This window comes from Lacerta agilis, chromosome 5 (genome assembly GCF_009819535.1).
Source record: "Lacerta agilis isolate rLacAgi1 chromosome 5, rLacAgi1.pri, whole genome shotgun sequence".
In the NCBI taxonomy this organism is placed as follows: domain Eukaryota; kingdom Metazoa; phylum Chordata; class Lepidosauria; order Squamata; family Lacertidae; genus Lacerta; species Lacerta agilis.
In genome coordinates this window covers 88,973,165-88,998,875 of record NC_046316.1, presented here as the reverse complement: position 1 = coordinate 88,998,875, position 25,711 = coordinate 88,973,165, and the positions used below count along the sequence as shown (strand labels likewise).

Genomic DNA, 25,711 nt, shown 5'->3' with positions numbered 1-25,711 from the left:
CTGTACGACGGCTCCCTCAGCCAGTAAAGCGAAATGAGCGCCGCAACCCCAGAGTCGTCCGCGACTGGACCTAATGGTCAGGGGTCCCTTTACCTTTACCTTTAACTGTCCAGGGGTCCTTTACCTTTTATACTTGATGTGCAAATTGATAGGCCATAGAGCCACCCCAAATGCTGTATGTCAGAGAAACCTGGTTTGTCACTGAGGGCAGACTCTACAAGGAGCTGTGACTCCTCTTTCTCACCTCTGTAGCATCTCGGTCCCCGGGGCTGCTTCCTAGCTCCCCATTTCTTTTCGCTTTCCTTTCCTGGGTCCTTCTGCCTGAATGGCCCCCACTCTCTAGGGTGAGGACATTTCTTCAAATGGCAGTCAGAGACCGTTAAGAAATACCGAACCCAACCTAACAGAAACCACAGTTCCCGGAGTTCCTTAGGAGAATGCCTCTTTTAAGTTTGCGTTGCACGGGTCCAGACTTGGGGCCAGGATAGCTCAGCCAAGAGGCAGCCCTTCCACCTGTCAGACCTCTGTGGGCTTCCCCACCACCTCAAAAGTCCTTGGCGTGTTACGATACACACTTAGCTGTGGGGTTTGCTGAACCAGCTTCTGGTTTTAACACACATCTTGGCAGCAAAAAGGATTCCTGCTCTTCAATAATAGATCAGATCAGTCTCTCTTCTGGTGCTTCTCGGTTAAGGTGGGGGGCGGGGCGGGGCGGGGAGAGAACAGGCAGCAGAAGCCGAGTCGGTGTAAAAACCCAGGGACGGGTGGCCAAAGCAACAACAACTGCAACAACCCAACAAGATAATTTGAACCTCAACCAAATCATGATGTTTCTGGAAGCTCACACAGAATCACAGAAATCATCTCAATGTTGCAGGATTTCACTACAGGAGTTGGAAGAGGCGTGAATTAGCTGGGGAAACAAGTGATTCTGAAGCAAGGATGAAGGCGATGGAGATTTCTGATTGGCTGTACCGGCAGAGACCACTATATAAATCAGTTAGTTTGTAAAAAATGCGAGGGGGGGTATGGATTTTTTTTGGGGGGGGGGCTTGCCACTAAGAGAGAAAAGATGAATCAAAACAAGAGGCCGAACTGTGCTGAAGGCTCTGGCTGTGCCACTGCCCTGCTTTCGCACTGTGGCACAAGATAATTTCACCAGTGTCAACTGAGGAAGGAGCCACGGCCTCGGACCATTTCTTATACAGCTTCGGGAGCAATCCCGGGTTCACTCCAGACCAACACTGCACCCTGCTTCCCTTGTACGAATTGCCCACGTGGATCACGCCAAAAGGTCCAGCCATGCCCAGCATTCTGCTTCCAACAGTAGTCAGGGATATGCTGTGCTTGAACATGGAGGTTTTATCCAGACTTTAGGACTACTAGGCAGTAATTCCCAAATTCACAGGGGAGAGAACTTGTTCTCTTTTTAAATGTTTGTGGTTAATTGGGGGGGATTCTTTTCCTTTCCTTTTAAAAACTCACCTAAGGGAGTGGCTGGATCAGGGTTTCACAAACTTGGGTTTTCGGACAACCCCCATCATCCCTAGCTAGCCGGACCAGTGGTCAGGGATGATGGGAACTGTAGCCCTCAAACAACTGGAGACCCAAGTTTGGGAAACTCTGAGCTAGATCTTTGGGGAGGGAGATATTGTCTATTTTGGACCTGTTGTTCCCCAAGTGTCATTGGGTCCCAAGTCGTAGGGAAGGAGGACTTTTCTTGTGCAAATCACAACATGATGGTTGTATGGGTTCACGTACATGGGGAGTGGTGGTGGAAGGGAGGAATCATTTGTACTCTCTACCTCCAGCTTCAGCCTCGAGTGGGGAGTGCTCTTGTGTTCGAATCCTGCTTGCTGGCTTCCCACAGGCATTTGGTTGGCCACTGTGAGAACAGGATGCTGGACTAGATGGGCCACTGGCCTGATCTAACAGGAATCTCATTATTCTCAGTATCTTGGGCAGGCCCCAGTTGTTGGGGGGGGGGCTGGCACTACAAAACAGGGGGGTGGAACCTTCAGCACAGTCCCAGGCCTTGATGGACACATTTGGGGGAGGAAAAGGCTTCCTGCCCTGCGATTTGTCTGGGTGGGAGTTGCATGGACGTGGCGTGGCCTACACTTACCGCCACGGAAATGCGGACACGCTTCGACTTGCGCTTTTCAGGCAGGCCCGAATTCTCATCCTTATTTTACCAAGGGGGGGGGGAGAAAATAAGGAAGAGAGAGAAAGGAATTATGGGAGTGGGGCGGCTAGCACATAATTCCCAGGGGAAGAGAAGAGCCTCTGCCCAGAAACAGACCCAAACGCGGCACATGGTGGGGTGGAGGGTGGGGAGGAAGGAGGCCTCACCTCAGTTGGCTCTGCTGTTGTGTTGTTGGCGCAAAAAAGGCTCCTCAGAGCGATGCCTGGGGGGTCCACAGTCCCAGCTGCAAAGAGAGAGAGAGAGTCAAGCATCAGTGGAGCCTCAATGGAAAGGGACACCGTAGGGCATGGGTCGGCAAAATAAGGCCTGAGGGCCGGATAAGGCCCACCAGGGTCGTAAATCTGGCCCACAGAGCCTGCCTCCTGCTCGGTCAGTCACTGCGCCACGCCGGTGTAGCTCCAGTTTAGCTCTGTGGAGAGGCGCTTTCCCAGGACTACATCTCCCAGCATGCTCCGAGGTTGCTGGCCAATCTGAAGCCTTAGCAACCTCAGGCCTCCCCTCCGTTGGCCAGTTTGACGTGAGCCGGTGGCCAATGGTGACCCTTCCTGAGGCTCGCTGCTCCTATCGGGGCGAGGCGCAGGGTAGGGCGCCTTGTTGAAGTCTAGCTCCAAGAAGGGAGGAGGAGAAGCGAAGGGGCGGGAAGAAGCAGGAGCAGGACTCCTCTGTGCTGCTCGGCGGTGGCACATTAGCAGCACAGTCATGGACACCCTGGGGTAGGGGCCCTTTCCGGCGGGGTAGCTGCAGCCCCTCCATGCAAGCCAAGAACCAGCAGGGTGCCCCCTCCACAGCTGGAGGGAAGGCGTGTGCACTCATGCGCATGGTCCGGCCCACCACAAGTTCTGAGGGACAGTGAACCGGCCCCCCGCAGAAAAAGTTTGCTGACCCCTGCCATAGGGCTAAAGGGGGACACGGGACTCACTGGAGACGCTCTCGGATAAAGTGCTGGAGGCTCGCTTTAGTGCCGGCTTCAGGGGCTTACGGGACTCGCTTCGCGGCGGGACAAACGAGGATTCCTCGGTGATGATCTGAGTGTCGAGGGAGAAAACGGGACGAGGTTACAAAAGGGATCAAGACTTGGACCCTATCGCTTTGGCACCTCAAGGCAACATGGACTGCTTCTTCTGTTGACGCCACATTCCTCAGTTACATCTGCTCTTTGCCCCTCCGAATCAACGTAGGCCCTCAACGATGAGCCTATTTTGCCAAAATGCTAACAACAACAACAACACTCTCCCGGGTCTTTGCCCACCTGAAAGCGCACGCCCGTGTCAGGCGCCTGGTGCTCCTCCTCGCCTTCTGGAACCTTCTCGGTGGCTCGGCGGTCGGCCTGGGCCTTCTCGCGCATGTAGTGGAGCCGGCGTGAGTAGCTCAGCTGCTCGCTCAGGAGGGTCACGATCTGCGTGCGCTCGATGGAGCCCAGAAGGATCATGGACTCTGCAGAGGCAAGGGAAACCAGGCTGAACTTATTTCTGGGCCGAGAAGCCATTTTTTTGCTAACAGACCAGGCGTGTGCTTTGATGGCAAGCTTTTAAAAATAATTCAGAGATAGGGGACAAGACTGGGTAGAGGCAGAAGGAGACCAAGGACAGCTTGAGATGTTGTGGGTCAAAGAGGAAGCCCAAATGCCTCCTGTTCCCAGGGCACCACCAGCTTGTCTGAAGCACAATTTTGGTACCTTCTCCACCTGAGATACGGGCAACATGCCTCCGCAAGGAGAAACGGCAAGGCCAACACAGGACTGTGTTGGGGGAGGCACCTGAAACGTGACATTGGGTGCTTCCCATCCGCAACACCATCATCTCCAAAGGTGCTCATGCTAGCCAGGTGTCAGGAGCTGGACTGAGGAGGAATGGTGGGAGCCGCCTGCCCGCCATCTGCACCTTCCAGAGAAGAGGAGGACAGTATAGATTTAGAACAGTGGTTTGCAGAAGGGCATAGTTCAGAGGAAGCAGAGGGGAAAAGCTGGAAAATATTGGAGGAGTCGCAGGAAGCAGCAGCAGCACCGGGGGAGAGACAGCTAACAGATTCAGTGTCTCTTGAAAGCATTCCTTATCCCCTCCTCCCACAACCAGGCGCACCGTGAGTAGCAGCAGATCAGAAATCTCAGAGGCAGAAAGCACAGGCGCAGGGCTGACGTAGAATAGGAGTGACTGTGGGTGGGTGGGACTTTACTTGGAGCAACGCCATTATCTAAGAAAGACCACATTCCTTCATTTCTCTCTGTGAATATTGAATAAGCTACTTGGTAAGAACTCTTCTTGTTTTTTTCTGCTTCTTGGCATCCCACCGTGGGAGGGATAGGATTCCCTGAAGCCTTGACACCAGGTTCAAATGTTTGGGAAAGTGCACCATGCAGGCATAACCATGCAGGCCACTTCAGAATACAGGCATTTCATAGAACCATAGAATTGGAAGGGACCCCGAGAGACATCTAGCTCAACCCCCCCCAACCCCCCAACGTGAGGCTCGAGGTCACGACCTAGAAATCAAGTCTCATGCTCTACCGGTAGGGCTAATTTGTGTGGGAGGGCGGAAGTGCTCCATGTTGATGGGAAATCCTCAGACCCCCACACAGAATAACACCCCTGTGTGTAGAAAGGTATGGGTCATCTGGGAGTGCCCTTCTCCTGGAAGGGGCTAGCTGTGCAAATGCAATGTTTTCTTGGTAACAGGAGCAAGTATTCAAACATGACCTTCGCTTTGCTACGCTGGTGGTTTCTGATGAACCACAATACCTCAGAAATGCCTCTGAGACAGCGAAGTATTTTGATGCAGAAGCTTTGACTGGAAGTTGCTAGTTGCTACTGTGCCTTTTCGTGTGCGCTGCCTTGTTGCAAATGGGTTCTGGGAGTGAACCACGAGGCGGCTGCAATGCACAGCTGGGGGTCTTGCTTTTTGGTGTGGCAAGTCAGCACAACTTCTAGGTCTTTACACGGAGGACAGAAGACACCTGCATTCCCCGCCAGCTTATCTTGCTTATCAAGGCCTGGCTCCAATCAGTCGGCTTTGGCTCCCTCCCCATCAAACTTTGCAAATCGCCATGACAACACGGCATTGTCCCTGTTGCTGCGGTAGCCCCGTAAATGATAGCTGTGGCTAGCAGGAAGATATCGATGTCGCAGCAGGGGAGCTGTCTGGCGTGAAGCTGGGAGGAGAAAGGAGGAGAGGATCAAGCCCCAGGCAGGCAGGACGACAATGGCATCTCCTGGGGAGCAACAGGTGGCATGGAGGAGGGATGAAAGGGTGGCAGAGAGAGGATGGTGCTGCTGCATAGTCGCTTCGCCGAGATGGTTTATGGAGGGAGGTCTGTAAAAAGACCCCCCCCCCCCCCAGAATGCACATATTGGAAGAGGAGGTTCTGCAAACGCAAAGCTGCAATCCTAGTCAGGTTCAGAACTACTCGTGCAAATTGATACACTGGTCAAAAACTGCAACCATGAGGCCAAATAAATCAGGACAGATAAAAGAAAGTCCCTCTTCACACAGCTAAACTGTGAAACTCACTCCCACAGCAGGCAGGGGTGATCACCAAATTCCTGATGGTTATGCTCTACCTTCGAGTTTGCCCAGTAGCACATGATCAGCCAGTGCAGATCCCACAGACAAGGTGTTCTATGCTGGCAACAGTTTCCTCTTACAAACAGCCTAGGTCAGGCATAGGCAAACTCTGCCCTCCAGATGTTTTGGGACTACAACTCCCATCATCCCTAGCTAACAGGACCAGTGGTCAGGGATGATAGGAATTGTAGTCCCAAAAAATCTGGAGGGCCGAGTTTGCCTATGCCTGGCCTAGGTGCTGGCTCTACACGAGCTGCAGCCTCTGGACCAACCTCGAGGGTAGCTCCATCAAGGGAAGTAATAGTCCCACTCTATTCTGCCTTGGTCAGACCACACCTGGAATGCTGTGTCCAGTTCTGGGTGCCACAATTTAAGATGGATCTTGACAAGCTGGAACGTGCGCAGAGGAGGGAAGCCAAGATGATCAAGGGTCTGGGAACTAAGGCTTACGAGGAGCGCTTGAAGGAGCTGGGTATGTTTAGCTTGGAAAAGAGGAGACTGAAATATCTTAAGAGCTGTCACATGGAAGAGGGAGCAAGCTTGTTTTCTCCTGCTCTGAAGGGTAGGACTCGAACCAACGGCTTCAAGTTACAAGAAAGGAGATTCCGACTAAACATCAGGAAGAACCTTCTGACAAACAAACAACTAAGAACAAACTTAGTTGGTCTCTAAGGTGCTACTGGAAGGATTTTTTAAATTTTGTTTTAACCTTCTGACAGTAAGAGCTAGAACGGACTCCCTCGGGAGGTGGTCTGCTCTCCTTCCTTGAATGTTTTTAAGCAGAGGTTGGATGGCCACTTGTCCTGGATGCTTTAGCTGAGATTCCTGCACTGAAGGGGGTTGGACTAAATGACCCCAGGGATCCCTTCCAGCTCTATAATTTTACGATTCTGTGATTCCACATAGCAGGATGAGTGGCCACAGACATTTCCAGAGTCCCTCCAAAGAGGTGTCTGCAGCTGAGGGTACCAAGAGCCCAGCAAGTAAAGGAGAAAATGTGTATACGGAAGTCCTGTTTGCTCAAGGTGTACGGTGGATGGAGGCAGTGCCCGAGGGTGCAAAAACCTACTGGAGCTTCATCCATGTGAAAACAAAAGCAAAACAAACAAACAAACAAACAAACAAACAAACAAACAAACTTGAGAGGGATTTGAAAAGACTGCTGCATTACTGACAGTGACTGGATTAGTAAACGTTTCTGGTCCAGTTATGTTTCCAGTTCAGCTACGGCCCTGAATGCTCTGATTTTGTTATCGCTTTGGCCAAATTTTCTCTGTAACTATTCCACCGACTCGCCAAATCGATACGTGTAGGGAAAATAGCCCATTACATCAGCTGCCTTGGAAGAGGTGTCAGGAGAAGTTGGAGGATCTAAATTTGTCACCATGAAAGAGGCCTTCAATTAAATAATCGATGGAAACACTCAATTGCAGATGTGCAACGCTTATTATTTGCCTGCATTATGTGAGCACTGCAGAGGCAGAGACACGCACGAGGAACTCAACAAAGCCAAGAAAAAAAAGGAGGCTTGGCTGTACTTGTCCGGCTTCTGCAGCAGAGGTGGAAACTTGGAGATTCACTCTGTGCCCTCCCCCTGCCCATCGTCCAGCAGAATTTCTGTTCCAATTGGACGTGGAATTGGCAGGTTCCAGAATGAGAATGGCATCTATTTAATGCAATGGTGGGAAATCTCCCAACAATTACTTAATCAGGCCTGCTGGGTCTCTATATCACTATATCAGGTAGCTGACAGGTGGGCAAGCCTGCCTGCTGAAGGTATAGCATTGTAGAGTTGGATGGGACCCCGAGAGTCATCTGGTCCAACCTCCTGCAATGCAGGAATCTCAGCTGAAGCATCCATGACAGACGGCCATTCAACCTCTGCTTAAGAACCTCCAACGAAGGAGAGTCCACCACCTCCCGAGGAAGTCTGTTCCACTATTAAACAGCTCTTACTGTTGGAAATCCATTGGTTCAGGTCCTACCCTCTGGACAAGCAGAAATAATAATAATAATAATAATAATAATAATAATAATAATAATAATAATAATAATGATGTTATTTATACCCTGCCCATCTGGCTGGCTTTCCATCTTGTTTTCCCCAGCCACTCTAGGCAGCTTACAGCACATAAAAAACTGTAAAACATTGGACATTAAAAATTTCCCGGAACAAGCTTGCTCTACTCTTCATGTATAGTTGAATATGGCTATCATGTCACCTCAGTCTCTTCTTTTCCAGGATAAATATACCCGAGTATTTATTTGTTAGTATTTAAGGTGCCAGAAGACTATATTTTTTTTTGCTGCAAAAGACCAACACAGAGGCTACTCCTCTGGAAAGACGTATTCATGGGGATCTGCCTTGCCTCTCTTCTTACCAGCTGATTCCACCAAAGCCAAGCTCTTCATTTTGGTTCCATGCAGCACATCCTGAAGATCGCGATAGCGGCAGTTCAGTGTTATGTAGCGCACGTCGCGTACCATGATGTCCTCCACGCGCACATTGTACTTCCTGCAATGCACAAGAGGCGCTGAAGGAAGCCTGACTCATCTCTGCACTTCTCTCTGCCACCGAATCTCCCAGCTCACTAAGCCCTGTTGCCTCTTCAGCTCCCAACACCTCCTCCTCCCAGGCTTCTCCCTGTGACTACTCAACGTCATCCCACTACTACTTCCCAGGCTCTGAGCCTTCTTCCTCTGGGGGTTCCCCAGCTGGTTCCTCCCACAAATTCCTCTGCATCCAATGCCACCATGCCAACACACAGAGGCACACTTACTCCTGATGTCCCCATCCCAGCTCTGGCAAGTAGGGCAACTTCTTGATGCGGATGATGCTGTCGTAGAGGGAGGGCTGCAAGCTCTGGGCCACGGCGTTGGCCAGGATCACCGCGATCATGACCGGCAGGATGTGGGATATCTGGCCTGTCAGCTCAAAGACGATGACCGCCGTGGACACGGTGTGAGTGACGGCTCCAGACAGCGCAGCTGCACCTGGCGGGGGTTAAGCATGGGAGTGAGCTGTGTCAAGGGCACCGTCCGCTGAGGTGCCTCGGAAACTGACAGGGACTGGGCAGAGGAGGAGAAATGGTGGAGACCACCTCCCCGCATCCTGACCCTTCCAGGGAGGAGGAAGACAGTCACAGCTCAGAGGCAGATGAGGGGGAAAGTTAGGAAATAATGGGAGAGAAGGAGGCAGAACCGGAGCGGAAGCTGGCTGACACAGTGTCTTTAGAAAGCATTTCAGACCCCCCCCCACCTCCCAGAACCCAGCAAGCCTTAAAAGTAGGAGAGCAAAGAGCTCAAGGACAGAGGGCACGTAGCAGCACCCGTAGAGGAGACGATTGAGGAAGTGGGAGAAATGGGGGTGGAGATTCACTCAGGACGACACTATCCAAGAGGCTGGGTTTTATAGCCTCTCTCTGTAACATTGAAATAAAAAAAGGGCGGTAAGAAACTTTCCCTTGTCTTTATACTTTCCTGGGCAACCAGCGGGGAGCCTCTGACAGCATCCTGACAGAAACGCAGGGAGGTCTTAGAGTCAGCAGGGGAGAGAGGCAAGCAAGAGCCTGACAAAGCACCCAGCCACCCCAAAAGACCAGGCAGGGATACGCTAAGTTGAATGCAGTATGCCAAGCCCAGCCCAGTTCTCACGATGCCTCTTGGGAGCCTAGAGGCACCCCCAGCTGAAATGCCACACCTCAATGCCACGTGCAGGAGGGAAAGGGAGAAAATGCTTTTTGGAGACTGACGCCCCCCCCCCTCTTCTGGGGCTACATGCTAGTGGTGGGTGGGGCCAGGGGCAAAAGTGCGCAGGGCAACCCATGCAAATTTTGCCTTTGCACAGCTGGCTAGTTTCTACACACACACACACACACACACACACACACACACACACACCCTCCTCTGTTCTTCATCCAAGCAACCAAGAGGAATTATTAGAGCTTCAGCTAGGAGAGGGGACACTCTAGGAGAGAGTTAATCAGGGCTGATGGGGGCATGGCCTACGGAGAGGCCTGAGTGACTGAGGGCCTTGGGGGCCTCATCTGGCCCCTGGGTCTGAGCTTCCACACACCCTGCTCAAAGGCACCACTCCCAACCTCTGGACTGCTGCAGTTCATGGAAAGGTCCATGGTGACAGAAGGAGAGGCAGAGGCGTGGGCTGCATTCACATTATACACACATTATACCAGGCATAGGCAAACTCGGCCCTCCAGATGTTTTGGGACTACAACTCCCATCATCCCAAGCTAACAGGACCAGTTGTCAGGGATGATGGGAGTTGTAGTCCCAAAACATCTGGAGGGCCGAGTTTGCCTATGCCTGCATTATACTATGATGGTGCCGCCTTAAATAGTCATGACTTCTCCCAAGGGATTCTGGGAGTGGTAGTTCTGCTAAGGGTGCTGAGAGTTGTTAGCAGAGCCGTCTTCCCCCTCACAGAGCTACCATTCCCAGAGTGGCTTAACAATCCTTCCTTCTTCACCAGGAAGTGCCCAGGCCCTAACCACTATGCCACCCTGTTCTTGGCAGAGGTGGTGGTGGAGGAAGGGGCCTGTGTCTGAAAATCCACAGTTTGCATGAGACACTCAGAGAGGATCCAGAAGCTCTGCTTCAGCTCCTATCACTTTCAAAGGCTCCTGTGCCAAAGAGGTCATGCAGCAGTCGAATGGAGTGTCAAAATTCACCTCGGATAAGGCTATCAGTAGCTCCCAGCTGTGACTGGCAAGCGCTGCCTCCAAGATCAGAAGCGGTGCAACTCTGAATACCACTTGCTAGGGAACAAAAGACAGCCCAAGAAGGCTATTCCTCTCAAGCCCTCCTTGTGGGCTGCCCACAAGGTTGGTCAACGTGGGAAAAGAAGATGGACTTTGGTCTGATCCATCCGGGCTCCTGTCACCGCGTCCTGACCCTCTTTCGATGAGGGAGTGCCCACCCCCACCTGAACATCCCAGCTTTTGGAAATGGTACAAGAGAAGCTGCCTCTTACCCACCACTGCGTAGCCGCCGGGCACAATGCGGTAGATGTTGCTGTCGGTGTGGATGCCGTCTGGGAACCATGCCGCCATGCTCTCGCCCACCAGCCGCCCAAAGGCCGCACCTGCCCAGAGAAGAAGAAGAAGAGTTTGGATCTGATATCCCGCTTTATCACTACCCGAAGGAGTCTCAAAGCGGCTAACGTTCTCCTTTCCCTTCCTCCCCCACAACAAACACTCTGTGAGGTGAGTGGGGCTGAGAGACTTCAGAGAAGTGTGACTAGCCCAAGGTCACCCAGCAGCTGCATGTGGAAGAGCGGGGACGCGAACCCGGTTCACCAGATTATGAGCCTACCACTCTTAACCACTACACCACACTTGCCAGAGAGACAGGGGCAGAGTCCGAAGGTGGATTCAGACTGCAAACCCCAGGTGTCAGAAAAGGTTATTTATGTATGCAACAACTGCAGCCCGTGTTTCATTAGCCCCAAAATGGAAAATGAGCAAGGTCCCAACTAAAGAAGATTGGCAACTTAAGTTGACAGAACATGCACTACTTGCAGACTTAACATAGAACAAGAGAACAAGAAGAACATACATTTAAAAAAGATTGGGAAACGTTTATTGAATATATGGAAAATAATTGTGTGCAAGCTGAAAATGCTGGCAGCATTAAGTTAAATTCAACAGCGTAGATAATTTTTGATGGAGGCAATACTGGAAAACAGATTCATATAGTTTTTCTAAAATATGCAGGGATATAAGATATGCAAAATGAACCATGGAAAGAGAAGAATGGAAGACACTGATATCTTAAGTAAGTAAAACGTTTATCTGAAATTGTAAAATGGAAAATTTAATTAAAACCATATTGAAAAAAAAAGAAAAAGAAATAAAGGGCCTTTTCTGCAGTGGCTCCCCATTTGGGGAACGGTCTCCCCAAGGAGGTTCGGCTGGCTCCTTAATTACACACCTTTAGGTGCCAGGCAAAAACATTCCTCTTTAACCAGGTCTTTGGCGGATTAATCTTCTACGGCCTTTTAAACGTGTTTGTGTAGGGGTGTGTGTGTGTTATTACGTTGCTTCAGGTTTAACTATTTATTTGTACTTTTATCTTGTACTTTTATCTTGTGAACTGCCCTGAGATATTTTGGCGGAAGGCGGTATATAAATCTAATATATAAATAAACAATAAAAAAGTAAATGTGCAAAAATCCAGGCACCAAGAGCCCACAGGCAACTTGAGTTCCTGCAGAAGTTAGGATGCCCATGTCCCTGCCAGCAAATCTTCCTGGCTCTTTAAGTTTTGCAAATAAATTTTTTAAAGTAAAATAAAACCCCATATGTGTTGTGTTTTTTTTTTTTTTTAAATAATCCACAGAAGAGATGGCAATAGGGGGGTGTAGGGCTTGGGACCCGGACAAAGAAGAGCACAAATGGCTATTCAGCATGCACAAAGGAATTATGGGTAATCTTGTCACCACAAATACCTTTAGTCAAAACCGGTCACTAGGGTGGATGAATATCTGTCAATTCGTGTTACTCTCAGTAAAAATGGTTTTACGTTATTTCATATTTTCTTACAAAGGAATAATAACAAGTAATAATAATAAAAAACTTTTATTTATATCCCACCCTCCCTGGCCAAAGTCAGGCTTAGGGTGGCTAACATCAGATACATAACATTGGGATAAAATCAAACAATAATTAAATTACCTCCTAAAAACATCTCAAAATCATATTAAAGTCTAATTAGATGGCTTTCCACAGGGTTAGGGTTGGGAACAGTAAGTGTTCCCTGAAGTGAAATTTCAGCCTTCATGACATAGGAAAACAGCCATGTGAACAGCTATTTTGGTGGAGGAGGGTCAAGATATTAATCGATATGCATGAAATTTCATATATAGCTATATAATCCTTAGTATAGTAAGACAAGACCTTTGGAGAAGGCATTTTCAAAAAAATAATAATTCAAAAATAAATAAATTGTTCCTTGATAATTTGTCACCCCCTCCATTATGGAACCCGGGGCGGACCGCCCCCCCTTGCTACGCCCCTGCTCTCAGTCTATCAGTTTTCCAACCTTAGGCTCAGTTTGCTTCTTTTTTTGTTTAAACGAAGGTCATACGAAAATTTGCACGCATTGTCTATATGTAATTTTGTGCCATTTATCCCAACATATGGAATTTTGTGTGCAAAATGTGAATCATTTTCACTACTATATGCACCTTTCACACGCAAACATTGGTTGCAGAACTGCAACTTCCGAAGGAAGGCTGCGTTCGTTTCAGTTTGCTCATTGGTCTGGCAAGTGTGAATTAGGCCGGGTCACTTTTAAAATGCAAACGGCACAAATTTCTGTCCCGTCCCCATTGGCCACCAAGGGAGGTGTGCTTGATCCTTTCTGGGAAGGGTTAAGGGTCACTGCACAGAAGCACAGAGAAAGTTCAGAGAGAGCCAAGCCTAGGGTCTCCTACTCACCAATGACAAAGACAGGCATGAAGGCTCCACAGGGCACTGGGATGGTAGTGGCCAAGGCTGACATCCAAAACTGGGGAAAGGACAAAGAGACAGATGCCCATTATCAGGAGGGGAGAACCAGCGGCGGAAGCCAAGTGACCTCTTTGTGCTGAAGTGCTGTGGGAGGGGGAGAGAAGAACGGAGAAGGGCCCAAACCCCAAGACATAAAAAGAGACCGAAGATTACAGTTCCCACAACAGGCAAGAAAACCTCCGCAGTTTTCAAGACAGTAAGAGCTGTTGGATAGTGGAATTTGCTGCCAAGGAGTGTGGTGGAGTCTCCTTCTTTGGAGGTCTTTAAGCGGAGGCTTGACAGCCATCTGTCAGGAATGTTTGATGGTGTTTCCTGCTTGGCAGGGGGTTGGACTGGATGGCCCTTGTGGTCTCTTCCAACTCTAGGATTCTAGGATTCAAGCGGTCCCTGTTGGGGAAGGTTGGGAACCAGCAAAGGAGACCCGAGTGCCTGGGGGCTAATCTGTGGTTGAAGGAACCAGCTGCAGTCAGAAATGGAGAATACCTCATAATTCCCTACTGGTTGGTTTTATCTGCAAAGGAGAAGAGGCCATTTTGACAATCAGCTAGTACAGGGGGAAGGGAGAGAGGAAGGAGAGGAGAGGGTGGGTTGGAAACGGAAGATGTGCTTGCATTTTCCAGGCCCCTCAGCAGCTTCTCGTGTACCACCCTGTCAAAGTCCTAAAGACCCAGGGGCGACTGTTTGGTGACTCAGCCCAACTGAGTCCTGGGAAGGTAACCAGCAGAGCTCTTGTTCACAGATGCTGCGTGGTCCCGAGAAAAGCCCTGCTGGATCAGGCCAATGGCCCGCCTAGTCCAGCATCCTGTTCTCGCAGTGGCCAGCCAGATGCTCCAATGGGAAGGCTGAGAGCAGGACCCGAGCAGCTCTCGCCACTTACCGCTTGCGATTCCCGGCAGCTGGCAACTGCTTCAGTGGCACAATGGGTGAAGCGCACCATGCGGTTGAGAAGAAGGTTGGCGGTTCGATCCCAGCCAGGGATGGCTGTGGGGGCAGGATTCCTGCATTGCTGAGGGTTGGTCTGGATGGCCCTTGGGGATCCCTTCCCACTCTACAATCCTATGATTCGAATGGAAGAAAGGGGTGGCGGGGAAGGGCGACGCACCTTCATGAGGATGAAGACCACCAGGGTGACAAAGACGTTAGAGCGTGGGTGCTTCCAGGCCTCGGAGGGGCCCACATACTCAAACTCTTCAGCCAGGCCCTGCTTGGCCCACGTGCGGTTATCGAACAGGGTCACGAGTGTCTCCTTTTGCGTGAGCTGAGAGGGGAAGAAGGGGAAGAAATCAGGGGGCGAGAAGGGAGCCATGCCTGCCCACAAGCATAAGCTCTGGCCATGTGTTTATAGAACTGAGCAGGCTAACACTGCAGTCTTGCTTAGGGACAGGGGTAATGTCAAAAGTGGGGAATGGTTGTAACGTTTGTGTGAAACTAAGTGACACCGGGCAAACAACTGCATGTACCGTACTTTTCTGTGCACAGTGGCACCTCCGGTTGCGGACAGGATCTGTTCCGGAGCTCCAGTCGGATCCCGAGGTTTCCGCAACCTGAGGTGCCTGTTTCGCACATGGACGCGCCACATAGAGCGCTTCTGCACATGCGCGAGTGGCCAAACCCGGAAAATATACTTCCAGGTTTGCTGCTCTCGCAAACCGAAATTTACGTTACCCGAGGGTAACGTAAGCCGAGGTTCTACTGTATTAAACTATCTTTTTTAATTAAAAAATCGGTGTTCAAAATTAGGTGTCGTCTTATACATGGGTAGTGCATTGTGGGGCCGTGGGATTGGTTGCTGCCGCGAGCTGGAGATTGTTATTGGTGGCCGCGGCAAGGGCTTTTGTTGATTGGCTGTCACTGCAGCAATTGGGAGGGCTATTTGCTGCTTTATTTGGCAATGCGACAGAGGATAGGTTGCTTTGTCGGTCTTAAAAAAACTCAGGAACTCCCCCCCCCCCAAAAAAAAGCTCAACAACTGTGGGCAATCCTCTCCCCAAAAAGCTCAACAACTTCAGGGAATCTACCCCCCCCCATTTTCTTAATTTTAAGTCCCCCCCAAATAGGGAGCGTGTAATCACAGAAAAGTACGGTATGTTGCAGGGCTTGAAATCTTACCTTATACTGCCCGGTAGTTCTCCCTGGTTTTATTTATGTTACGTTATGCTTATGGATTTATGTATTTTGCCATTTGATGCGGAGGTTTATTCCCCTCCCCAATAATTATTAAACTATCTTACAGATAGTTAAGTGGCCTGTAAGTGGATCATAGTAATAAATAAACAGGGTACCGTCAGCCCAGAATTGCAAGCTACTCTTATGTGAGCCGGGGAAGGGAGAGAGACCGTTATTTTGATTCTTCTATTATGCTTTTATTATTGATGCTACACAAAGTGTTCTTAATGTTGTACACTACCCTGGGATCTCTTGATAAAGGGTGGTATACACAATTAATAATAATAATAATAATAATAATAATAATAATAATAATAATAATAATAATAATAAATGTTCAAGGGCTACAAATTACCTGCCCAGCCATGAACTGCCCAAAGCCAGGTGGGAAGGTCAGTGTTGCTATGAGGAGCGTGACGAGAGCGGGGAACAGCAGGCGCCTGGAAGGTCCCAGAAAGCAGTGGGTTAAAAAAAGAGAGAGTGGCACCACTGCACACCTCCCCCTCCCACCAACAGAGGCAGCATGGTGCAGCGGTTAGAGCACTGGACTATGGCTGAGTCCCCACTCAGCCACGAAGCTCTCCCTGGGTGTGAACGCCACCAAGAACCAAGAACGCCACCTCGAGCTCCTTGGGAGGAAAAGGAGCGGTGCAAATGTGACAGATGACAATATTTTAAAAACAACAACAACAACAACAGGCAAACAGTGGGCACAACTATGCTCCCCAAGGCTGGCAAAACTTCGGAGGCTCAGAAGGTCATTGCTGCTTTCTTGGGGAAGCAGCTGCCACTTGGCGGATTATCAGGCTTCCGTCTTAAGGACCGGGGAGGTCAGTATTCTGCGACTGCTCGTGCACAGAAAGTGGAATCAGGCGCACGCGAGTGGGGGCAGGGGCCAGCAAAGGAACACCCCCCACCCCACCCCACCCAAAGACACAATTTCTCTGCAACCAGGTGGAAGTGGCATTAGAACAGTGTGCTCTCCACAGCATTTTATACAGGGCTGCATTTGCCACTTGAAATAAAATGTGCCCAATGCTCTCCCATATAGAAAGCTCCGTAGTTTATCAACCTAATTCCAAGCCAGGGCCCTCCAGAAGTTTTGGGCTACGAATCCCATCAGCGCCAGCCAGCATGATGGGAAAGATAGTCCAAAACATTCAGGTTGGGGAAGGCAGGGTTTAATAATAATAATAATAATAATAATAATAATAATAATAATTTATACCCCACCCATCTGGCTGGGTTATGCAAATATTAATTCAGATGTAGGTACGAAAAGGCCCCCAGGCCTCCACCTCCAGCCTGACTCCACCTGCTACACAGCTGGACTAAGCCACCCTTGGACACCCAGCCAGCGTCCCTTACTTTTTCATGAGGAACCGGTTAATGGCCTTCTGCTTGCGCATGAACTGGACAATCTTCCGGTTGAAGTACACGAAGAGTGCCCCGCCAAAACCGCTGGCGATCCTGAAGAGGGGAGAAGAAGGTCTCAGTGTGGGGAGGAGGGGTCCTGCTGGGAGGGAGGGAAGTGTGGGGTAGCGCCAGAGAAACTCTACGAGACTCACCCAATGACAGCAAAGGCCGGCAGCTCCTGCAGGTCGAAAGGGAAGTCCAGTCGGAAGCGGGTTTTGAAGAGAGCTGTGATGGTTTCTGAGGGAAAGAGAAGGGTTTGGGGTGACCAATCTCAGGTCTCTTGGACAAGAGGTGTGTGTGTGTGTGGGGGGGGATGTGGCCCCTAGGCTTCTCTACCTGAAGAAGAAGAGTTTGGATTTGATATCCCGCTTTTCACTACCCGAAGGAGTCTCAAAGCGGCTAACATTCTCCTTTCCCTTCCTCCCCCACAACAAACACTGTGAGGTGAGTGAGGCTGAGAGACTTCAAAGAAGTGTGACTAGCCCAAGGTCACCCAGCAGCTGCATGTGGAGGAGCGGAGATGCGAACCCGGTTCACCAGATTACAAGTCCACCACTCTTAACCACTACACCACACTGGCTCTAGGAACCCACAACATTTCTTTTTTGAAACAGCCATTATGGATTTTGTCACAAACGGATCTAGAATTGACAATGTTGGTCTGCCTCATGCATCACAATAAACCATGGTTTGCCTTACATCATGGTTTATTTGCAAACGTGCCTTCTGCCTGCTGCCCAGCTCACACAAACCATACAATGGCTTGTTGTGTCAGATGAACCCAGACATTAGTTTGCCCCCCCCCCCAAAAAAACCCATGACCCGTAAGCCAGAAATCAGCCAAGGTTTGCACTTGTCTGATTTCTGGCTCAACACTCACAGTTTGCATGAAACGAACATATAAACGGTGACCAGGGTTCAGATGACACAGCAAGCTTTAGGTGGGGAGTAGGGGAGCCATGCCCACAATTAAACCATGGTTTAAGACAAACCATGGCTTCTCTCTTTTAATCACCAATTATATTTTATTAAGTTTCAACATTTTCAACGTATACAGTCAACACAATTCCATCTTTCCCCTTATTTTTCCCAACGAGTTCCCCCCCTCCCCTTCTGGTGCACCCTGTCTTCTATCTATCAAATCATAACCACAATATTACAATCTAATTACTCCTTACTCCTGTTGCTCATAGCTCAAATTCTGCTCCTTAAATTGTCCGAAAAAGGCATCCACTCTTAAATAAAACACTCATCCTTAGATTCTCTTAATTTTGCTGTCAGTTTTGCCACTTCTGCATAGTTTATTAGAACTATGCAAAACAAACTATGGCTTCTCATGATGTGCAAGCCTGGACATTGTTGTATTTGATTGGATTTATTTATCTTCTGACAGTTATTGTTCTGTATTTTTAGAATGACAGTTTGCTGTCTTGATTTTAGGCAGCCAGGCAGGCATAAATGACTTAATCCCCCCCCCTCCTTTTTAATGCAAGTTGAATGAGTTATTCCGATTCCTGGTTTTGGGGCTGCACTGATTCAAGAGGGGTCATCATGATCGGCCAAGAGAGATGTCCAGTTCTGCACAGAGCCCAGAACTTCCTCTTTCCAGCCCTGGCCTCAACACCAAAGTAGACAAGTTCGGAAGCAAGCACTGGAGATGTTCCTGTCTGGGAAGGAAGACAGGGGCCGTACCTTCATCCTTGTTCCACACAGCGAGAACCCGGAAGATGAAAGCACTGAAGGTAGCGGCAAAGAAACCACGCCAATAGTTGCGGACGGCGAAGAAGGTTGACGTGACTTCGATGCTGAAGAGGACACCTGGTGGACACAAAGAAGAGGGAAGATTCTGGGAGCCACCAGAGGGTTCTAAAACTCAACACACACGAGGCCCCTAAACCACTACTGGGGGTTCTCCTCCTAGGACTGAGTTTGCCAAACTCATAGTTAGGGAATGCAGCAGTGCACTTCCAGCACTGAATGGAAAACAGAGGCTGCATCCACCCGGTGCTAGCAGCCTGGCACAACTACTGATCCAACAGCAGGTCCAGTAACAGCTCCCTCAAGTTGGGAACTACTGAGCTGGGAACAGACAAAGGCCGCAGCTGTGCTGTGGAAAATCTGCCAGACTTTTCAGACCCCAGAGAAGCTAGGCAGGGCCAAACGACACACTACCCTACTCATGCTTTTTTTAAAAAAAAGTGTGCATAAAGTTATCTGCTGTTACTATGAAGGGAAAGTGGCAGTAGGCCCCAATCCTGATAGGGCCTCACGTCAGTTTCCTTCCCCGCAGTACGCAACACCTTTGGGGGCAAAGAGCAGCTGGGGGAAACACTTTTGGGCAATAAATCGACGTGGGGTTCTGATCAGAGATCCTGCTGAATGCTTTCCTTTCCAACAAAAGTGGCCAAATTGGGCACTTTTTTCTTTAAAAAAAAGTATCATTTAGCACAGTGTTTTTCAACCACTGTTCCGCGGCACACTAGTGTGCCGCGAGATGTTGCCTGGTGTGCCGTGGGAAAATTACTTTATATATAGTCAATATAGGCACAGAGTTAATTTTTTTAACATTTTCTAATGGTGGTGTGCCTCGTGATTTTTTTTCATGAAACAAGTGTGCCTTTGCCCAAAAAAGGTTGAAAAACACTGATTTAGCAGTTGAGCTTCCTTCCTTTCTTTAAGTGACACCCCATACTTGAAGTACAGCAATGCTGTTCAAAGGTTTAAAGTAAATATTTGCGTGTGTGTGTGTGTGTGTGTTTGTGTTTGTGTGTATCTTTCAAAATAGGTTTGCTCAGTTCCGTGCTTTGCTTCCTCAGATGCCAGTGTGTTCGAGCTACAGGTCTAAATATTATGACAGTCCCAAAGTGCAAGCAACATTCTGAGATTTCTTACCGAGGACACTGTTTCCTCGCCAGTTAAGTGAACACGGGCAAGAAATTTGTTTCTTGACAAACATCACATTGCCGAAACCAAAGCACAAAACACGCACAAGTCGCCATGCCACAACTGTCGGCAAATGCCCCTTCTGCGAGGATGGATTTCATAGCTTCATCTCTAACCAGCCACCAGTTGGTAAGATTAACCCCCCATTTCTCCAATGAATGCCTTCCCTGTTTGCTAAGGAATCCCAAACCAGAAAACTGGGCTGTGCTTCTAGAGCAAGGGATTAGTTAGTGTCCCTGGCTCAGAAGTCCAATTTGCCTCCCGAAGCAAATTATTCTGTCCCTCTGCGAGATCCCAATGGTAAAAAGAAATATATATATACAGGTGAAACTCGAAAAACTAGAATATCGTGGAAAAGTCCATTTTGTTTTCATTAGCTACTGGAGTTTAATATATGAGATAGACTCGTGACATGCAAAGCGAGATATGTCAAGCCTTTGCCTGTTATAATTGTAATGATTATGGCACACAGCTGATGAAAACCCCAAAGTTGAGATTGTGAATTAGGGGTTCTCATCAGCTGTATGCCATAATCATCACAATTCTAACAAATTATGGCTTGACATATCTCGCTTTGCATGTCACGAGTCTATCTCATATATTAGTTTCACCTTTTAAGTTGAATTACTGAAAGAAATGAACCTTTCCACCATATTCTAATTTTTCGAGTTTCACCTGTATGAGGTGGATACAGAGAAGTTTAAGCTTCTTTGCTCAGCCCAGCAGCCTGATGGGGATATATATGGCCCCTTTCCAGTTCACACAGATTAGATGAAGAGGGGTGGTGGTTAGGGCTGGGCGATATCTGTTTTTTTAACATCATGATATATCACCAGCCAAACATCACGATATACTGATATATCATGATGTTTGAAATAAGGATGGAGCTATGTAGAGGTCCTGGCTGGCTTCAGGGTTTTTCCGCCTACTCTTGTGATTTTTTGCCCGCTGCAGGAGGCAGGAGGGAGCTGATCCGGCAGACTTCACAGGGGCTGCAGGAACCGAGAGAAGCAACGTCTGGCTTCACGGTTTTCCTCACATGGTGTTTTTTTTTGCACATCACACATACACAAACACACATCACGATTCACAATATATCGCCAGGTCGGAAATTATGAAACCGATATCACGATATGGACTTCAAACTAGTTTTGGATGATATATTGCTATGTCGCCCAGCCTAAGTAATGGTGTCTCTGTACATGTTGTGCAAATGAACATGCATGAGAGTGCAAGCAGGGTGGCCTAAGGACAACTGATATGCAGCAATCAAGAGGGGTGGCCAGGGATGAATGGAACCCTTGGGCTAAGAATAGGCATCCCCCCCCCCCCGTGTTCTAGTGGCCAGCATGGGGAACTATACATAGTACCGCTTCCTGTCCCCTGCCTCCTCTCCCCTCAATAACCTCCATTTCTGAACCCTTGTCCCGCATTAGTGGGACCCCCACCCAAACACATTCCGCCTTCCCTTGTCCTGCATCAGCACGACTGCTGTTTGGAAGCAGGAGACCACAAAAATGGTGCCAGCCTGAGGGTGGAAGGAGATGTTACAAGAGACATGAGTTAGCAGCACTCGGTCTCTCTTTCCATTGACTTTCCGGGAACATGCCAATACAACCCAACTCGGGCTGTGTTCTTCCCATTCCTCTACTGCTCGAAGTCAGCAAAATGAAACGAGGGCAGAGAAAGTTGAGGTATGAGGGACTGAACCCTCATGCACAGCAGGAATTCTTCCGTGGCGCTAGAACCCCTCTTTCCGAAAAAGCACTTTATTGCAACTATTAATTTCGTTATGTTAGAATCTGGAATTTGCTCCTGCAAGATGGAGTGGTGGCCACCATCTTGGATTGCTTCAAAACAGAATTAGGGGGGGGGGAACCCTCATGCTCCTGGCCACAATATTGGAGATGGTATTTCCTCTGACTATCAGTTCCTGGGGAATGCAAGCGAGAAGAGGCCTCTTGTTCTCAGGTCCTCCTTGCTAGAGACATCCCGCTAGCTGCTGTGAAAAGAGGATGCTGGACTAGATGGGCCACTGGCCTGATCCAGGCTTTTCATGCAATGAGTGGCTGTGTGTCTTTGCAGATTTAACCGCTGCCGTACAATGCCCTGCCTGGAAGCTTCTCTCTTTATTTGCTCTCACCAGCAAATTCAATCCCTTCCTTCCTGCAACTGCTGCTGATTGAATTCCTCTTGAAGAGAGAGACAGCCTGGATAGAAGGCCACTTAGTCACTTAGAAGCTCCCTGCCTGGGAAAAGATATATAATGAAATTTAAAAAGTGTTGAAAAACACATTTAAGAAGAAACCAGAAGCCTTTTTACTGGGCATCCTAGGCCAGGATATTAGTAAAAGTGATAAGAATTTATTTTTGTATGCCACGACAGCAGCTAGAGTTTTGATAGTTAAGAACTGGAAGACGGAAGATTTACCAACGATAGAAGAATGGCAGATGAAAATGATGGACTATATGGAGCTTGCAGAAATGACCGGGAAACTCCGTGACCAGAGGGACGAGGCAGTGGGAAAAGAATGGAATTTTTTTTTAAATTGTATTTAAAAAATCATTGTATGATTGAAAGTTAGATATAATTTGAGTATAAGTTAGGTTGTAGAATAGAAGATAAATGATTAAGACAGAGGATGATTAGGATTAAGATATGACATATGAGCAATTATTTAGGCAATGGTATAATATAGATTAAGAGAGATAAGATATTCATGATTTTTTGTTATTGGAGAATAGAACAGAATTGTAGGAAATTTTGGAAGTTACAAAAAAGGTATTTACAAGGGACGCAGGAGGAGGAGACAGGAGGAAGTCCCACTAGGATGTGAGGAAGGAATATCAGTTTTAGAAATGTATAAGTTGTTGTTTCTGTTATGTTTGTTGTTATTGTAGTGGTGTTTTCTTTTTGTATGTTTTTAGTAAAATTTTAATAAATATTATTTTAATTTTTTTTAAAAAAAGAAGCTCCCTGCATTCCCCCCCCCCCATCCGCTGGTTTCGCTTTGGCTTTTGAATTCGTATGTCCGCACCCCCCGACAGAAAACTCCCGTTCGTGTTCATGTATGCAGGTGTAACCTGGGCAAATGAGAAAGGGCCTGCCTCCCTCCCTCCCCTTGCTTCTTTTGGGAAAGCTGGCAGAAAGGGAAACACACACACAGACACACAGACCAAGCCTTTGCTCACAACAGAAACCAACACGGAAAGGGAGACAGACACCGGTCACCAACCTAGAAGAGCAATAGCAGCGGAGAGGAGGATGCACAGGAAGGCCTGCCTGGGAGGAGCCCGCAGCAAAAGGGGGGAAGGAGGAAACGAAGTTATGCCTGCAGCTGGAGAGACGGTTCGCCCCGACCCCAAACCCCACCCCAGGCTCACATCAGCTGTGCTGTGCATTTAGTGATTGAATCATAGAATCCTAGAGTTGGAAGAGACCACAAGGGCCATCCAGTCCAACCCCCTGCCAAGCAGGAAACACCATCAAAGCATTCCTGACAGATGGCTGTCAAGCCTCCGCTGAAAGACCTCCAAAGAAGGAGACTCCACCACACTCCTTGGCAGCAAATTCCACTGTCCGACAGCTCTCACTGTCAGGAAGTTCTTCCTAATGTTTAGGTGGAATCTTCTTTCTTGAAGTTTGAATCCATTGCCCCATGTCCGCTTCTCTAGAGCAGCAGAAAACAACCTTTCTCCCTCCTCTATATGACATCCTTTTATATATTTGAACATGGCTATCATATCACCCCTTAACCTTCTCTTCTCCAGGCTAAACATACCCAGCTCTCTAAGCCGTTCCTCATAAGGCATTGTTTCCAGGCCTTTGACCATTTTGGTCGCCCTCTTCTGGACACGTTCCAGCTTGTCAGTATCCTTCTTGAACTGTGGTGCCCAGAACTGGACACAGTATTCCAGGTGAGGTCTGACCAGATACAGTGGTACTATTACTTCCCTTGATCTAGATGCTATACTCCTATTGATGCATCCCAGAATTGCATTGGCTTTTTTAGCTGCTGCATCACACTGTTGACTCATGTCAAGTTTGTGGTCTACCAAGACTCCTAGATCCTTTTCACATGTACTGCTCTCAAGCCAGGTGTCACCCATCCTGTATTTGTGCCTTTCGTTTTTTTTTTTTTTTTTGCCAAAGTGTAGTACTTTACATTTCTCCCGCAAGGTACTATACAACAGCTCTCCCTCACCTCCCTGTTTATATCCTCAGAACAACCCTGTGAGGTGGGCTGGGCCTAGAGAGATGGGGACTGGCCCAAGGTCAGCCAATGAGATTCATAGATGACCGCAGGTTTGAACGCCGGTCTCCTGGGTCCAAGTCAAACTCTCTAAACTCTGGCTCAGCGTATAACCTGAAAACCCAAAATACTCAGGGATTAAATGATGGGGAACCCTTTGCTCAGCCCAGCTAAGGAGGATGCCTATCCGCATGGATCAGAGGGCTTATTTTGAGGCTAGGCTCCCCAACTCTCCCAAATAATAATAATAATAATAATAATAATAATAATAATAATAATAATAATTTATTACTTATACCCCGCCCATCTGGCTGGGTTTCCCCAGTCACTCTGGGTGTTGCTTAGGCCCCAGACTCCATTTTTGGCATTACCGAAGAAGAGACTGCACTTAAGCGCGTGCAGAGTGCTATTTCTCTCAGCCCTTAAGCACAGTCAGCTCCCATATAACTAGGACTAGGGTGGAGTAACTTTTACGCTTCATTTCTGCACTGAGCAGAAGCAAAGACATATTTTGGGAGAGGGGCGTGACCCTGTGGACATTGTCCATCAGGGTTCACCTCCCCAACCAGAGGGGGCCCAGCTGAGAGAGCTGTCCCTACTCTTCTCACTCCCCAGGCCCTGAAAAGCAGACCCTTCCTAAGCAGACCCTACGCTTTCCTCCCTCTGCAGAGATATGGGAAGCAGGAGGGGTTGGTGCAGGATGTCAGCTGGGGACACTCCTTCCTCAGAAAGCTCCTCCTACTTATCCATTTGCAACTGGCCACAGCACTTAGGCAGGTGGAACTGAATGCTCTGGGCAGGAGCTCTCACATTGGGCCTGGTAGGGTAGGATACAAGGAGACGGACAGTAGGTGGCGCCAGAGCCAATGACAGGCAGAGGAGCCAACGCAACACTGTCCTCCTGCTGTTCTTTGAGGGTGACACTGAGACTGAGAAGGAAGCGGGCAATTAATCAGCATTTCACTGTGACATTCTCCTACCTATTTTTGTATGCGATTGAGCCTAACACACACGTATTTTTGCACAAAAAATATCCCCCATATAATGAATTTGTGCACGTTATTTTCACTAGTGTGTGCATTTTTATGCACACGTTTCCCTAGCATGTGTGTGCATAAAAATGCATATATTAGTAACCATCTGATTTTGAAACAGCCTGATTGACCTTCTTAAAAAAATCTGGAATGAGCAGAGTAATCTATCCCAGGTGACTTCTGATCTTTCACAAGGTGGGTTGTGATTCAGAACATAATGCACAATGTAATTCAATCTGGCTTGATCCGCTTATGCATAAAGGCAGACATTTCTTGGCCCATTAAAGAATTTACCCATCAGACATTAGGTGGGGTTGGCTTGAAATCTGAGTAGATGCATGTTTAAGAGTGGGGGGGGGGGATGTTAATAAATTACTAGACGACCCTCATGGTCCCTTCCAGCTCTACAACTCTGCGATTCTAGAAGCAACCCTTTTGTGGTTGGATTTAATTTTAATAAACCAAACTAGGGATCTGGAACTCGAGTCCATATTTGGTATCCTTACCTCCAATCGGAGCAGCAAAGCAGCAGCCGACACCCACAGCACATGCAGCTGCCAGCATCTCAATATTGCGGGATTCGTTCTGCAAGAAAAGCCCAAAGGG

General features: G+C 48.5%; 1 protein-coding gene across 2 annotated transcripts in view; it reads right to left on the bottom strand.

Annotated features, from left to right (window-relative positions):
- The window catches only part of CLCN2 (chloride voltage-gated channel 2), an 84,225-nt gene that overhangs the window by 8,499 nt on the left and 50,015 nt on the right, over nt 1-25,711 (bottom strand). Inside the window, exons 7-20 of one of the 2 annotated variants that reach the window (XM_033150763.1) lie at nt 25,612-25,690; nt 18,568-18,693; nt 17,028-17,112; nt 16,828-16,929; nt 15,815-15,899; nt 14,396-14,551; nt 13,222-13,291; nt 10,755-10,865; nt 8,545-8,758; nt 8,146-8,279; nt 3,456-3,640; nt 3,126-3,231; nt 2,353-2,429; nt 2,126-2,185 (exon numbers count right to left, since the gene is read on the bottom strand). In XM_033150763.1, the coding sequence (XP_033006654.1) occupies nt 2,126-2,185; nt 2,353-2,429; nt 3,126-3,231; nt 3,456-3,640; nt 8,146-8,279; nt 8,545-8,758; nt 10,755-10,865; nt 13,222-13,291; nt 14,396-14,551; nt 15,815-15,899; nt 16,828-16,929; nt 17,028-17,112; nt 18,568-18,693; nt 25,612-25,690 (1,590 nt within the window). The remainder of the gene's footprint in view (nt 1-2,125; nt 2,186-2,352; nt 2,430-3,125; nt 3,232-3,455; nt 3,641-8,145; nt 8,280-8,544; nt 8,759-10,754; nt 10,866-13,221; nt 13,292-14,395; nt 14,552-15,814; nt 15,900-16,827; nt 16,930-17,027; nt 17,113-18,567; nt 18,694-25,611; nt 25,691-25,711) is intronic. The other variant, XM_033150764.1, reaches the window with a different exon arrangement.